The 15,031-nt window shown below is 35.8% G+C and overlaps 3 protein-coding genes across 3 annotated transcripts in view; 2 read left to right on the forward strand and 1 right to left on the reverse strand.

Moving 5' to 3' along the window:
- Positions 1–8,912, forward strand: part of LOC107657460 (kelch-like protein 20) — a 12,106-nt gene extending 3,194 nt beyond the window's left edge. The window contains exons 5-12 of the mRNA XM_016445553.1: positions 179–273; positions 886–1,001; positions 1,103–1,286; positions 1,433–1,576; positions 1,662–1,795; positions 3,614–3,822; positions 3,900–4,006; positions 7,759–8,912. The gene's annotated coding sequence lies outside the window, so the exon portion shown is untranslated. The remainder of the gene's footprint in view (positions 1–178; positions 274–885; positions 1,002–1,102; positions 1,287–1,432; positions 1,577–1,661; positions 1,796–3,613; positions 3,823–3,899; positions 4,007–7,758) is intronic.
- Positions 8,913–10,182: 1,270 nt separating this feature from the next.
- LOC107657424 (centromere protein L) lies at positions 10,183–13,009 on the reverse strand. Its single transcript, XM_016445478.1, has 5 exons — positions 12,921–13,009; positions 12,418–12,577; positions 12,074–12,325; positions 10,509–11,060; positions 10,183–10,421 (listed from the first exon to the last, which is right to left on the reverse strand). The coding sequence occupies exons 1-5, from the start codon at positions 12,935–12,937 to the stop codon at positions 10,347–10,349; spliced, it is 1,056 nt and encodes a 351-aa protein (XP_016300964.1). The 5' UTR covers positions 12,938–13,009; the 3' UTR covers positions 10,183–10,346.
- A 243-nt stretch (positions 13,010–13,252) lies between these two features.
- LOC107657415 (aspartate--tRNA ligase, mitochondrial-like) lies at positions 13,253–14,511 on the forward strand (the record flags this gene model as incomplete). Its single annotated transcript, XM_016445468.1, has 6 exons — positions 13,253–13,616; positions 13,696–13,747; positions 13,841–13,934; positions 14,020–14,086; positions 14,226–14,327; positions 14,416–14,511. Coding segments are annotated over exons 1-6 (456 nt in total), but the record flags the coding sequence as incomplete, so codon positions are not given.
- Between the last annotated feature and the right edge of the window lie 520 nt (positions 14,512–15,031).

Here is a 15,031-nt window from a genome sequence, read left to right on the forward strand (position 1 = left end):
GAATAAAAGTAATTTCTACATTATATTTCTATAATAAATCTCTTTAATAATGACTAGATGACAGGCTTTTAAATGGTAGTATATATTATCTGGATAAAAAAAAGGGTTCTGTGTAAATTATTGCAACAATGAGATAAATAATTCATAAGACCACTCATCTGTTTTGTCATGGCAACAGGTCTTACAACATGTGCGTCTTCCCCTTTTGAGCCCGAAGTTTCTGGTTGGGACGGTGGGTTCAGATCCTCTGATCAAGAGTGATGAGGAGTGTAGGTGCGTGTGAACAGTCCATTTTAAACCAAGTAAAGTTTTTGTTAATGGGTGAAGACCCTCATCAGTGCCCCTTTTGCCAGAGTACAATATCTCTGAAGCATATTTTAATAGACTCTGATGGGTTTAACTACTGTAGGTATATTTACTTTTCAGTTAATTATGAATTTTTTTTTAATAAAGTGAGACCAGACTTAGTTTAATAAAAAAAAAAAACGTTTATATATTTGTTTATTTATTTAAAAACAAAAATGTATTTACATGTATTTATTTATTTTTATTTTTCATTTGTCTCTCGCCTTGAATATACCGTAATAGTTGACATAGTGCACAGTTATAAAAAACAGTAATGTATTTTGAGGATTTTGTACTTTAATCATGCTATTCAAACTGAATATAATATTCTATAAATATATAAAATCTTTTTGGAGGCTCTTGCAAAATTATAGGTCACCTTGATCTTTTGTCTTGTCTTGCTTAGTTTACAGCCATTTGCAATCAATCTGTACCATTAAAATATGTTTTTAATTCTCTATTAACATTTAGATGTAAAATTTCCATTTCAATCTCTAAACTGTGACAGCGTAGATTAATCAACACTTTTTCGCCCTATAGGGACTTGGTTGATGAAGCCAAGAACTACCTCCTGCTACCCCAAGAGCGCCCTCTAATGCAGGGACCTCGAACCCGGCCCAGAAAGCCTATCCGTTGTGGAGAAGTACTGTTTGCTGGTGGGTGTTTTAGTAGCCAAATCTTAGTTTCATTGGTTGTTTTTTTGTTTGCTTTCCAAGATTTTCCCTTTGCACATCAGACTTCTGTTTGTGTGACTCAGTGGGAGGTTGGTGCAGTGGTGATGCTATCTCAAGCGTTGAGCGCTACGACCCTCAGACCAATGAGTGGAGGATGGTGGCGTCCATGAGCAAACGGCGCTGTGGAGTTGGTGTCAGTGTTCTGGATGATCTGTTGTATGCAGTTGGCGGACACGACGGCTCATCTTATCTCAATAGTGTGGAGAGGTGCTGCTTGATTAATGAAAATCAATCTGTTGTGTTTACCATGCTTCTAGAATCTAATGAATGAATCCTCACAGGATGAAATACATGAAATGAATTATGGATGAAAAATGAAACGCAGCATTTCTGCCCTCTGCTGGCTTTGTCAGGTATGATCCTAAGACTAACCAGTGGAGCAGTGACGTCGCCCCTACTAGCACCTGCAGGACCAGTGTGGGTGTTGCTGTATTAGGAGGGTATCTGTATGCCGTGGGAGGTCAGGATGGTGTTTCCTGTCTCAACATTGTAGAAAGGTACATATAAATATGTAAATTGGCATGGCTTGGAGTTTTCTTTAGGAGGGGATTTAATTAGATTTTTTATTTTATTTTTTTCAAGGTATGATCCGAAAGAGAATAAGTGGACTCGTGTTGCCTCGATGAGTACCAGGCGGTTGGGTGTAGCTGTAGCTGTATTAGGAGGTTTTCTTTACGCAGTAGGCGGTTCAGATGGCACATCCCCACTAAACACAGGTAAATACTGGAAGATGTAGAAGGAGAACTCAGTAATATTGGAGTCAGTTCAAAGTGATCAGATATTGCTGTGTTTGTATTTAATATTTGATGTGTCTTCTGTATTTCTTAGAATAAATGCCGCTGAGGAGTGTTTTGACATTTTTATGATTAAAGTATTGGATATTATTATTCAATAAAAGAACATTACTGTATTGGCGTTAAAACTTTGAAGTTGTCCGTTCGGTAGTTTGAAGTTTCAGTAGTTGTAATCAATACAAGCACCAAATTTAATAAACGTTGGAACTTTTTGTGAAACTTCTCAGTACTACAGCAAAAAAAAAAAAGCTATTGAATGCACTTTCTTGTTAAGTTAAATATAGGGTTGGGTATCGTTTTAATTTTATTAATTCCAATTCTGATTCCGATTCTTCTCGATACCCAGTTTCGATTCCAATGTGGTTAAAAAATAAAGTCAAACATTTAGATATCAAAAACATTTATTCTGTGTTTCTTTTTGTAAAACATTTTAATTGCTGAATACCATGAACAAAAATCAGCCGGCTACAGAAAAAAACATTAAGAGCTGTTTGTGTGCAATATAGAGCTGTACGATTCTGGATAAATTGAGATTTTTTTTTTTTTTTTATGGAGGTTGTAGTTCTCTTACAATTCTGAAGAAAAAAAAAGAGCCAGCTAAACAAAATCTCATGGAATTTATGAATGGAATGGTTCAATGACTCACTCAAGATTTACTTGTTTCATTACTGGATGAGTCAGGGTTTTGAATGAATCTCTTGAATGAATTATTCAAAAACAAATACATTTTTAACAGCTGGTTTTCGCCACGTAAAAAAAAAAAAAAAATGATTCGCACAGGAATTGATAAATGGAATTGAAATTTTAATTTTACGACAAGTATTCGATTCTTGACCTTAAGTATACGATTCTGGAATTGCAATTGATTTTTTCGATTCCCAAACCTAGTTAAATATGAATATAAATATTAAATGGAAACAATTGAAAAGACTTGTTGTAAAGTAAAAATTGCTTCTAAATTTTCCAAGCAATTAAACCGGTTTATTATGGTAGGTGAGACATTTTCCGTTTTTTTTAGTTAGTGTTGCTCGATTATAACTGACTGTATTTACATTTAATATTTTGCCAAGACACCATTTTTGACCACAAAGTGCATATGAACACTCATGTGGAGCAGTATTGTTAATTTATTTCCTTTATTGTCAAATTGATATCAAAGTACTGGTATTTTTAACATACCTAATGCTTTATTCAAAACTGTTCAAATGTTTGGAATCAGTACTATTATATTTTAAGTGCACTTTGCACTTTAACTTAGCTGTGCACTATAGACACTCCTGCACAATGGTCAGTTTACATACAGTCGCACTCAGCGACCTAATGTGTGCGCTAGGGACACTCTGTGCAAATGCACATTATTTAACATGATTTAGTCTGCTCTGAGCCACCTCAATTGGGCACTAGCACTTACACTTTTAACATTTCTTATGTTACTATTTTACATTTCTACCTCATGTTACTGCTCTTATGTTTAATGTGCTCTTATGTTTAATTCCTGTTGTCATGAACACATGTATACTTGTTTGTCAGTGTCTTGCACCTTGGTCCGTCAGAAACGACATTTCGCTCTTCTGTATACTGTGTATGTGGAAGAATGACAAAGTTGAGTTGAGAAGAGACTTTTGTCAAAAATATTTACAAAATCTTACTGACTCCAAATGGTTAAATGTAGTGTTGATTGCAGAATTTCAGATACTATAAAGCACATGCAGAATATTTATTAAGTGATTTTGTTGGCAGTGGAGCGGTATAACCCTCAAGAGAACCGCTGGCATACAGTGGCACCCATGGGTACCCGTCGGAAACACCTGGGCTGTGCCGTATACCAGGATATGATCTACTCTGTGGGCGGCAGAGACGATACCACGGAACTGAGCAGCGCAGAGCGATACAATCCCAGAACCAATCAGTGGTCACCTGTGGTCGCAATGACGTCCAGAAGAAGTGGGGTATGTGAATCTTTGAAGTTGTTTCAGCCTCTTAGAAAAAGAATTGCCCAGCAAATTAATTCTCTCTGTTGTTCTAGGTTGGTTTAGCAGTAGTAAATGGCCAGTTGATGGCAGTTGGAGGATTTGACGGTACCACATACCTAAAAACTATAGAAGTCTATGATCCTGATGCCAACACATGGAGGTATGTTATGGAAGAAAAATAATGCCATATGTCTTTGAAACAAAAAAGCACGTTGAATAGCACTAACTGAAAAAATAATGCATTGCATTAACAGTGCTTGCATTTTAATGCCTTGTATTTCCAGGGCTTGCATTTTTAGGTCCTGAAATTTAACATAGTTGTCTATTTAACAAGTTATCTAGTTGTTATTCACCTTCCAGAATTCACTTCCAAAATATTCAGTCTGTTTAAAAATACGATGTATAATATTTGACAGGCAAATTTCGGTCCATTTTATTTCACTTTCCAAATTCGCTTCCACAAATTCAGTGGTTATAATTCCGACAGAAAATTCGGCATTGCACATCCGAGAGCTGCAGGAATAGCATTAGAGCACCAATGCATGATCTCCAGCTGCTGTTAGTCTCTCACCAGCAGGTGGCGCAAGCGGCTGTTAATGAAGACCAAAGCAACAGGTGGATTAAGTCACTCATTCACAAAAACTGATTTGCAGAAATGGAGCAAGCGCTAAGTAGAAGTTTTGATGATCGGGGCCAATATAAACATGGGGAAAAGCTGATTGTGTGTATGTTTATTTCAACATCTTCGCTGTTTCCCGTAGCCTACATGTAAGCAGCTTTCTCTACCACATAGGAGATTATAATGCTATTTTACCCAACGCTGATGTACAGAACTAACATTACATCTGAGGAAGACATATATTGCTTTCGGTTGCTTAGTTTCCTTTACTTGTATCATGGCTTGTGTGACGCTGTGCTCCAGGATTCCCCAACGACTCGTAACGCGCCTCAGTGAACTAATACAGTGATATAAGACCTCAGATCTCAGAATACACTTTATTGATGATTATGTGAACTATATACAGGCAAGCAAATGAGGTCAGAAGAATGCAACGCGCTGCATTTTCTTTATAATTGCTTTCCCTTACCACTGATCTATAGAATCAACAGTCCTACAAAGATATCAATACCACGATTAGTTTTAACAATATGCAACCACTTTATATTGACATAAAAATAGGAGTTCAAAACCGCCTAGGTGTATTATTGCTGCAAATTTAAACCGGAGAAAGCATTGACGCGCTATCGCACACAAGGGACTGTCTGACAATTCCACCGACTGGGTTAAAATGTCCAATGTATTTTAATTAAAATTAAAACTTTTAACATTTAAAATAACACACTGTCAAATTGTAAAGCTCGTATTGCTCATAGTGATTTACTACAGGTGAGATTTTGCCAATACCTCTCTTCATATCTGTACAGTACACAATTATTTACATATAAAAGATGGAAAGGGTTTTTTCATGTTCCAACATTGTAGTACATTGCTAGATACAAGACTAACTTACTACAGGTTAGATTTGGCCAATATCTCCCTTACGGTATTTACAGTACACAAATATATATTTTTAAAAACTACAGTAATTCACCAAAAGGATTTTTTCATGTTCCACTGGTTGTAGAACGTTGCTAGTTGCAAGACTGACTTCATGTGAAATTTTGCCAATATCTCCCTTACTGTATGCACCATTCTCAATTATTTAAAACAAAACAAAAAAAATCTGTAGGACCTCAAAAGGGATTTTTCATGTTCCAAAGGTTGTAGTATAAAATGTTTATGTACAGTAAGGGAGGTATTAGCAAAATTTCACCTGTGTAAGTCAGTCTAGTCACTAGGAATGCACTACAGCCTTTGGAACATAAAAAAAACTTTGTGAATTATAGTAATTTCTTAAGAATAATTATATACTGTATATACAGTGAGGAAGATATTGGCAAAATTTCAACTGTAGTAAGTCAGTCTGGTCACTAGTAACATACAACATTTGGAACACGAAAAACCCCATTTTGGTGAATTACTGTAATTTTTTTCTTAAAAAACATTTGTGTAGTGTACATACTTGGGGAAAGTATTGTCTAAGGCGAGTTATTGCCAATATAAATTTAGTCAGTTTGAGTAAATTATTCATTTACTGTAAACATTACTTTGAATAAATATTTGGACTTCGTTTTGTACTGTGTGGTAAATTTGCAGACGGTCCCTAAAGCAGTCTAGGCGAATATGCAGCGAATATCAAACCTAAAACTACCGCGTTAAGTGTTTTCTTTATGGGAAATGTTTAACGTGCAGTTTTGCGCATTCTGTAACTTGCGTTCATATCCTCATCTGCCTGTTTGTAGTTTGCATCATCAGTAAGATCTGAGTTTGGTCTTTTAATAGCTGTCGTTGCATTATTCTTTAAAAGATTTCTGAGGGAAACAGCGTGAAACCTTGTGCGTTCGTTCATATTCTACATCTGCTTAACTGTTGGTATAGTTCGCATCATCAGTAAAACTTTTTCTGATATCTGAGGTCTTATAGTTCACTGAGGCACCTTGTGCGTCATTGGGGAATCCTGAAGTGTGACGTATGAGGGTAACCCCAGTATTAACAGCACAGCGTCAAACAAGCCATGATACAAGTAAAGGAAACTAAGCAACCGAAAGCAATATATGTCTTCCTCAGATGTAATGTTAGTTCTGTACATCAGCGTTGGGTAAAATAGCATTATAATCACCTATGTGTTAGAGAAAGCGGCATACATACGCTACGGGAAACAGCAAAGATGTTGAATTAAACATACACACAACCAGCTTTTCCACATGTTTATACTGGCCCCGATCATCAAAACTTCTACTTAGCGCTTGCTCCATTTCTGCAAATCAGTTTTTGTGAATAAGTGACTTAATCCACCTGTTCCTTTGGTCTTCATTAACAGCCGCTTGCGCCACCTGCTGGTGAGCGACTGACAGCAGCTGGAGATCATGCATTGGTGCTCTAATGCTATTCCTGCAGCTCCCGGATATGCAATGCCGAATTTTCTGTCGGAATTATAACCACTGAATTTGTGGAAGCGAATTTGGAAAGTGAAATAAAATGGATCGAAATTTGCCTGTTAATATACATCGTATTTTTAAACCGACTGAATATTTTGGAAGTGAATTCTGGAAGGTGAATATGAATTATTGAATTTTTAATTATGAAAATGTGTGTGAAATATTTTGAATTGAAATATTCACAGCTTAAATAGACAACTATGTTAAATTTCAGGACCTAAAAATGCAAGCCCTGGAAATACAAGGCATTAAAATGCAAGCACTGTTAATGCAATGCATTATTTTTTCAGTTAGTGCTATTCAACGTGCTTTTTTTGTTTCAAAGACATATGGCATTATTTTTCTTCCATAGTATGTACACTACTGTTTTTTATTTTTTTTGTATCACGGTTTCCACAAAAACATTAAGCAGCAGCAAAATTGTTTTCAACATTGATAATAAGAAATTCTTGAAAAAGACTGGAAAAATGGCTGTTGAAAATTCAGCTTTGCATTTTACATTTTAAAATGCATGAAAATAGAAAACGGTTATTTTAAATTGTAATGATATTTCAAAATATTGCTGTTTTTACTGTTTTTGATCAAATAATTGCAGCCTTGGTGATATTAAAAATCGTATTACCTCAAGCTTTTGACTTGAATCATATGTGACCCTGGACCACAAAACCTTAAGTTTAAGCGTCTTAAGTCGCTGGGGTATATTTGTAGCAATAACCAAAAATACATTGTATGGGTCAAAATGATCGATTTTTCTTTTATGCCTGAAAAATTGACACTTAAGACTGGTTTTGTGGTCCAGGGTCACATATTCAAATCATAGGTGATTTTCCAGTCGCTGATTGTTTTTTGCTGGTTTCTTTTTCTTTCCCCAAGGCTCTATGGAGGAATGAACTACAGGAGGTTGGGAGGTGGTGTTGGTGTAATAAAAATGACTCACTGTGAATCACATATATGGTAACACCTACAGTATCCATCTCTCAGATGCCTCACCATAGCTCGTGCCTCATAGAGACATTGTACATCATGCAAGAGGAAAGCCTGTTAAAAACTGAGTATTGTCTCCAGTTACTGAGATGGCAAAGGAACCATCTCCTGAAGCTGCTCTGAGGAGACTAACCTGGCCATAGAGCATCACTCCATTTTGTTTTTACATTTGGTTTCTCTTTCATACTTGAGAATACCCAAAGGCAATGTTTTGAAGAGAGAAACAGCAGCCGGAAAAGCATCAGCCAGAGCGTTTGTTTATCTGGAAGGAACTAGGCTTCTGCCGGTCTGTTTGACTGCATTGAAGAATAACTACAGTAACCTGAAACGCACGTTACTGGGGATTGGTGTGAATGACGCTCGTTCTTATGAGCAAATGTTTCTCTGATTGATGTTCTAGTCTGAATTGGATGCACTGTGATATCTTTACCATTTCTTTAAGTTTAGGTTTTTATAATGAGTTGTACACTGAGCATTAACTGTTCCTCTGCATTTTACCAGATGTAAGCAGATTAGTTGATTTTTTTTTTCTCTTTCTTTGGTGTACTGAAAATGCAGTCCCTCCTGAAACATTGCAATCTAATGAAGGCTGTAAAAGAAGAAAATAAGTTATTTTTGAAGCAGTCAAAAACAGGTTTGACATATTATCAATTTGTTTACTTTTATACAACCGAATGCATCAATGAACCAGTCCATGCACTTTAATCCACTAGAGTTTTTCTATTAAAGTTTGTATATATATATTTTTTTTATATTGTTGGATGTATTATTTTATGCAAGTATGAGGACACAAGGTAAAAATAGATTTTTCATAATCTGAAATTGTAGAAAAAACAGGTTTGCAGTAGTAGCCTGCACGTATGCTCAGAAACTTAATGTAGAGCTTGTTACTGAATATGAGATGAATCTCTTTGAATTGTTACAACTGCCTTTACTTTTTTTTTTTAATGAACAGGACAGTTATGTGTTCTAATCTTGGTATTGAAAAACGGTTACATAAAGTATATCTTCCATGATCTTATTTAATTTTAAAGATGTACAACTGTCTATACATTTCAAAACATTGAAAGTTGAAATACAATATCCAAAGAAAAATAATCCAAATGTTTTCAGTCATTGAAATTGTGTTTATTGGTGATCAACCTTTTCTATGAGGTTTAGATCAGTGGTTCTCAACCTTCTTTATTCTGCACTCTAAAAAATGCTGGGTTAAAAAGGGACAAACCCAGCTATTGGATTTTGACCCAGCGGTCGGGTTCAAAACAACCCAACCGCTGGGTCAAAACAACCCAATAGCTGGGTTTGTCCCTTTTTAACCCAGCGCTGGGATATATTTAACCCAGCATTTTTTTAGAGTGTGAGACCCCCCATCTGTTCAAGACAATATTTTCTCTGGTACTTCTGCTGTAATGATGACAAAGCAGCTGGTTTTCAAACATTTTTATTACCGAAACTAGGAGCATCAATAGATACAATAAAAATAGTGATTTGTGTAATTACCTCAAGTTCAAGAACTCTGGTCTTCGCATTTAACATGTTTGTATAGTCATTTTTAGCATTTAACTTATAAGCCCCCTGATTGAGAACCACTGATTTAGACTCCTTGAATTTAAATGTCCTTTTTGGAGATCTCTTAAAATATAAATAGAAAATTCAACTTAGATTTGTGCTTTATTGAGAGACAAAAGGTAACTCGGAATTCAAATACATTTTATGCACATAGGTCCTTTTCTGATGTAAATGCTTAAATGAAGGGTGTTTTGAATATACACCACCAACAACAGTAATATGCAATAACACAAACAGTCCATTTAAATCAATTACAAATAAGAAACCAATCAAATCCAAACTAATTTCAGAACTACCATTAGAACACAAACTTCTGCTCGCCTGTGCTACCTGCATGCTTTGTAAAATGTTATACATTTAGATTCTGACATCGTTGGCACTGCTAGCAAAACGTAATCAAATAATTGCAGAGGCCCTGAGACAAAACAACCAAAATTAAGCCACTATTCATTTTGTAAAGATAACAAATACCCCCAAGTGATTTGCACACTTTAAAAGGTTCAAAATGTTTGTATAAAATATAAACATGTTACAATATACTAACAGACATATTATTAATGCCTATTTGTGTGAACTATTTATAAGAACCTATACATGTAGTAGTAATAAATTTACACATAGTTGATAATCAGGTTTATTTGTGATAAATGAGTTGAATCACATTAATGTAAGCCTAAGACTGATATGTTATTTGTCTTGATAAAACTCTAGCAAGTTAAAGAAAACAGGCATCCGAAAACAGAATAAAAAGTTCAATTTTTAAAAGCTGGAAAACAAACATAGACATATTTTACAGCACAAAAAAAAATAATGAGACAATAAGCTTTAAAAGATATAAAAGTTTAGATGTCATAGAAAAAAAACAACAACCAAAAAATTTATTTACAAATCTAAATAAAAAGCAGATTTTAGGTTGGCATTTTCAAAAGAGCAGATTCTGTCAGCAGGGTAAGTAAGGTGGTGATGTAGTCACTGTTTCCAATCTGAAAGAGAGAAAAATTAAGTTGTAACAAATACGAATGCAACTCGCGCTGTATATACAATGAATAGATATGACACATAACAATTACCTTGATTTTCCCATCAAGATGTGCTGATCCCAGAGCGGTAGATACTTTTACGAGTGTACCAGCAGACAGGTAGATCTTAAAGTGTCGAAAAAAATGAGTCTCCAGCCCATTGATGAAAGACTGGACCTCTTTAATATCAATCTTGTCATCTGTACTCTCCTCTGGGTGAATGCTGTTCCAGAGCTCCCACGCATCCTGTGGGTTAACTGTATACGAGACATCCAGGGGTGGCTGTGTCGGAAGGCTCCAGGCCAGTTTCAGATACCTGATATTGCAGGTGGAATGGCAACCAGTCCACAGAGCAGCCAGCCAGTTGAGAGTGGTGGAGTTTAAAGCCAAAGAACCAAAGTTGCAATCAAACGCCCTCTCGAACCAGGATTTAACCAGGGTTGTAAGAGACTCCGGTCCACTTGTGCAAAACAGAGGTAAGCTGACAAAATCAGGAGGCAGCGACCTCAGGTACTCCGGATCACCATTGACGCACGTGAGCCAACCGCGCCAGACAACTTTCGGTGCATCTGCAGCTGCAGCAAATACCGGTTTGGACTGGATCTGAGGGAATAAGAGAAAGATTAACATGAATGTGGCATATTTATATGCTTCCATTCAAAAGTTTGATCGGTAAGACTTTTTGAAAAGAGGTCTCATATGAAAAAGTCTCTTATGTTTGCCAAGGCTGCATTTATTTGATACAAAATACAGTAAATATTGTGAAATTTTATTTAAAATATCTTTATTTTAATATTTTTTTCAAATGTAATTTAATCCTGCGATGGCAAAGCTGAATTCTAAGTACCCATTACTCCAGTCTTTCTTTCAGAAATGATTCTAATATACTGATTTAGTGCTCAAGAAAGAAGTTCTTATTATTATCAATGTTAAAAACAATTGTGCTGCCTAATAGTATTGTAGAAACAGCTATTTTTTTTCAGGATTCTTTGATGAATCGAAAGTTTGTTTAGCAATGTCAATGTATTTATTGTGACATCAATTTAATGCATTATACTGATTAAAAAAACATTTTTGAACCCAAACTTTTCACATGACCCTTTAGAAAGGATTCTAAAATGCTGATTTGGTCCTAAAGAATTATTATGGTTGAAAACTGGGCTGCTGCTTAATATTTTTATGAAAACCATGATGCATCTTTTCAAGATTCATCGATGAATAGGAAGAAAAGCATTTGTTACAACATAAATGTGTTGCTTTTGATCAATTTAATGCAGGGGTGGGCAAACTTGACCCTTCCAGGTCACTTTCCTTCAGAGTTTAGCTCCAACTCTAATCAAACACACCTGAACCAGCTAATCATTGTTTTCAAGACTACTAGAAAGCTCAGAGTTTAGCTCCAACTCTAATCAAACACACCTGAACCAGCTCATCATTGTCTTCAAGACTACTAGAAGGCTACAGGCAGGTGAGTTTTATCAGGGTTGGATCAAATCTCTGCAGGAAAGTGGCCTGGAAGGGCCAAGTTTGCCCATCACTGATTTAATGCATCCTTGCTGAAAAGCATTTATTTCTTAAAACAAAAATGAACGAATTACCAGCCTGTTCAGGCTTACCTGAATGAAAACAGTCTCAGCATCCTCATCTGTCTCAGCCAGTCCAAGAACTGCAGTAAATGTCACCTTAAATCCCACTTCTAACCCGACTTCAACTGCAACTCCTTGCTGTTTCTCTGCTGCGATGAAGGCTGCGAGGTGTTTGGAATATGATTTCAGCTGTGTATGTCTGAAGTGATGCAAAGGGGTGACGTAGGACAGCTTCCACTCATTTTTCACCAGAAGAGCGATATGCTCAGGGTCAACCTTATTCTGTAGAAAAAAAAATAAAGACATTTGACACTCAATCCACTCTATATCATATTGAGATATTGAATGAGTCTTTTGAGTCCATGATCTCTTACAGTGATGAGTTGTGATCTGGCAGCCCCTCTGCTGGTTGGGATCTTCAAGACTGTTAAATGTCCTGGTGTTTGCCAGAAATATGAGGGTGCTTCCACACAGCTCCGACCATAACTTTTGCTTCTACGAGTAACGGGTCTGCTGGCGGGAGTGTTGACGGCACTGCATGGGTAATACAAGCAACAGATATAGTTATTTATAACGACTCTACTACTAATGGAACCAACAATGATCAACAACTTCTGTTTTAATTACAAAATAGGTTATATGTCGTAAGTGTACGCTTACAATACACTAAATTTTGGGGTTTTAAACCATTTAATCAAACAACTTAATCAGAAAACAAAAGACAACAGTTCAGACAACCGCTACTATTAGCATTTCGCTAAACCAGTGCATGATCCATTTTCGTTGTATTAAGTGAGACGCGCATTACGTGTTGTGATTGAAATAAAAATTCTGCGAGACAAAACGTTTTAAGTTTACAATCTTAAATCTGTCATACCTGCCTCTCCCCTCCATGATGAACAAAAACACACCGAGCCAAAAAAAAAAAAAAGCAGGAAGAGGATTTGAACATCCCGCTTTCCCGTCGTGCAATGGGGTGGGGCAGGAATACTAATCAATTGCTGCTAGTAAGAGTAATATGCATCACATATTTCTACATTTAGTCGACTCTACATCATATTTACCAAGATAAGTAAATGGTGTTGATAGACTTAAAATTATGGTACATACATATAACAAACGTTATTTATTGTCATGTTACAAAAACAATAAATCGATTAGTTCTAATTTGATTAGTTACGTCACAGCATTCAATGCGCCGGAGGGACTGTAGCACACGGATACAGTTCACAACTGTCATGATTCAGAATGTCAGTGAAAAGTCACATGGATTAAGATTTTTAATTTAATTCAGTTATTTTTATACGCTATGTGAGGCAAATTGTATAGGTGTTTGTATTCTGTAGACCGACTTAGGTATAAGATTAAGGTAAGGAGAGAAAAACAAAGGTGACCGTCAGTCGCGTACACTATGAAGACATAAACAAAACATACACAATTATGTGACAGCTCTGAGAAGTGTCTTTTTATTTGTTAAAGACAACAGAATAAATTTAGCCAGAGACACCACGACCTCGCATACAGGACGATGGCAAACAAACACAGATTATTTTTTCTTAGATCAGCCCAGCAGGTATTGAGATGTCTATAGCAGAAGATCAGTACCTTCCATCAGTCATATTTATTTAACAAAACCATCTCTACCTCCAAAGTCGTTAGCATGGGCTCATAACTTCTCCAGAAACTGCTCTACTTACTTATCAGGTAATGTGACCTTCATTAAACTAGACTGTATTTGTAATAGCCTTTATTCAGTATGTTAAGTGTGATATTTCTAATCTGTTTTGTGTCTTGTAGGTCAAAGCAGCTTGAGAAGCCACACATGTGGAGAATTGTGTTCGAGTCATATAGATGAAGAGGTTACTTTATGTGGCTGGATTCAGTACTTGAGGTATGAGACACAATGCTTATTCTTTCAAAAACTCACTGAGCCACATCACTATATCAGACAGACATATCTGTACTTGGCTCTTTAGGCAAGATCTTTTTGTGATCTTGAGAGACTTCAGTGGATTGGTGCAAATTCTTATCCCACAGGATGAGGTAGCAATATGCTTTTATTGTTTATTTTATGTCTGATCATTTAATTCTAGTGCTGCTAACAACATATGTTGGTTCATTTGTTGCAGTAACATGTTTTCACCATTACTGTATATTTTTCTTTGACACTTTATTTCTTTAGTCCAAATCTGAATTGAAGAATGCTTTTCTTGGTCTCACTGTGGAGTCCGTCATCATGGTTAAAGGAAGGGTCAGGCGTAGACCAGAGGGACAGGAGAATAAGGTCTGTTCATATGCACAATAAAGAGAAAAGTATGACACTGTGTTCAGGGTGACGTATGTGTAAAATTGTAATTTTTATTAAATATTAGAAAATGTCCACAGGAGAAATTGAGGTCTGTGCTGAGAGCATGGAGGTGTTGAATACCTGCCGAAAGCTGCCATTTGAAATTAAAGAATTTGTCAAAGTAAGTAAAAATGATTTTGACTATATAAAAAAGTGTTGCATGTATGAAATTTCGAAATACATTATGAAGTAGTTCTAGTTTTGCCTAAAGTAGTTCTAGAGTGAATCTCACAAAGAACATAACAAGGTCATATTTCCCTGCAAAATCAAGTTGGAAAAAAATGAATACCATTCAAAAGTTTGGGTTAAAGTCTCACCAAATGCTGTGTTTATTGTTTTTTTTTTTTTTAATCAAAAACAGTAATACTGTGAAATATTATTACAAATTAAAACGACTGTTTTCTATTTTTATATATTTTCAAATGTAATTTATTCTTGTGATGAAAGCTGAATATTCAGCAGCCATTACTCCCATTTTAAGTGTCACATGATGCTTCAGAAATCATAATATGCTGACTTGGTGCTCAAGAAACATTTCTTATTATCTATGTTAAAAACAGTTTTGCTGCTTATATTTTTGTGGAAAACATTATACATTTTTTCCCGGATTCTTGAATGAATAGGAAGTTCAAAAGGACTAT

This window comes from Sinocyclocheilus anshuiensis, unplaced genomic scaffold, assembly GCF_001515605.1.
Source record: "Sinocyclocheilus anshuiensis isolate Anshui unplaced genomic scaffold, SAMN03320099.WGS_v1.1 scaffold155, whole genome shotgun sequence".
Taxonomy (NCBI): domain Eukaryota; kingdom Metazoa; phylum Chordata; class Actinopteri; order Cypriniformes; family Cyprinidae; genus Sinocyclocheilus; species Sinocyclocheilus anshuiensis.

Bases quoted from the DNA above. Each gene is read 5' to 3' on its own strand.
- LOC107657424 (XM_016445478.1), bottom strand. The intron at 12,326-12,417 runs GTAAGAGATCAT...TTTTTTCTACAG, and splicing joins CCAGATCACAACTCATCACT to AATAAGGTTGACCCTGAGCA. The intron at 11,061-12,073 runs GTAAGCCTGAAC...TTATTCCCTCAG, and splicing joins CTGAGACTGTTTTCATTCAG to ATCCAGTCCAAACCGGTATT.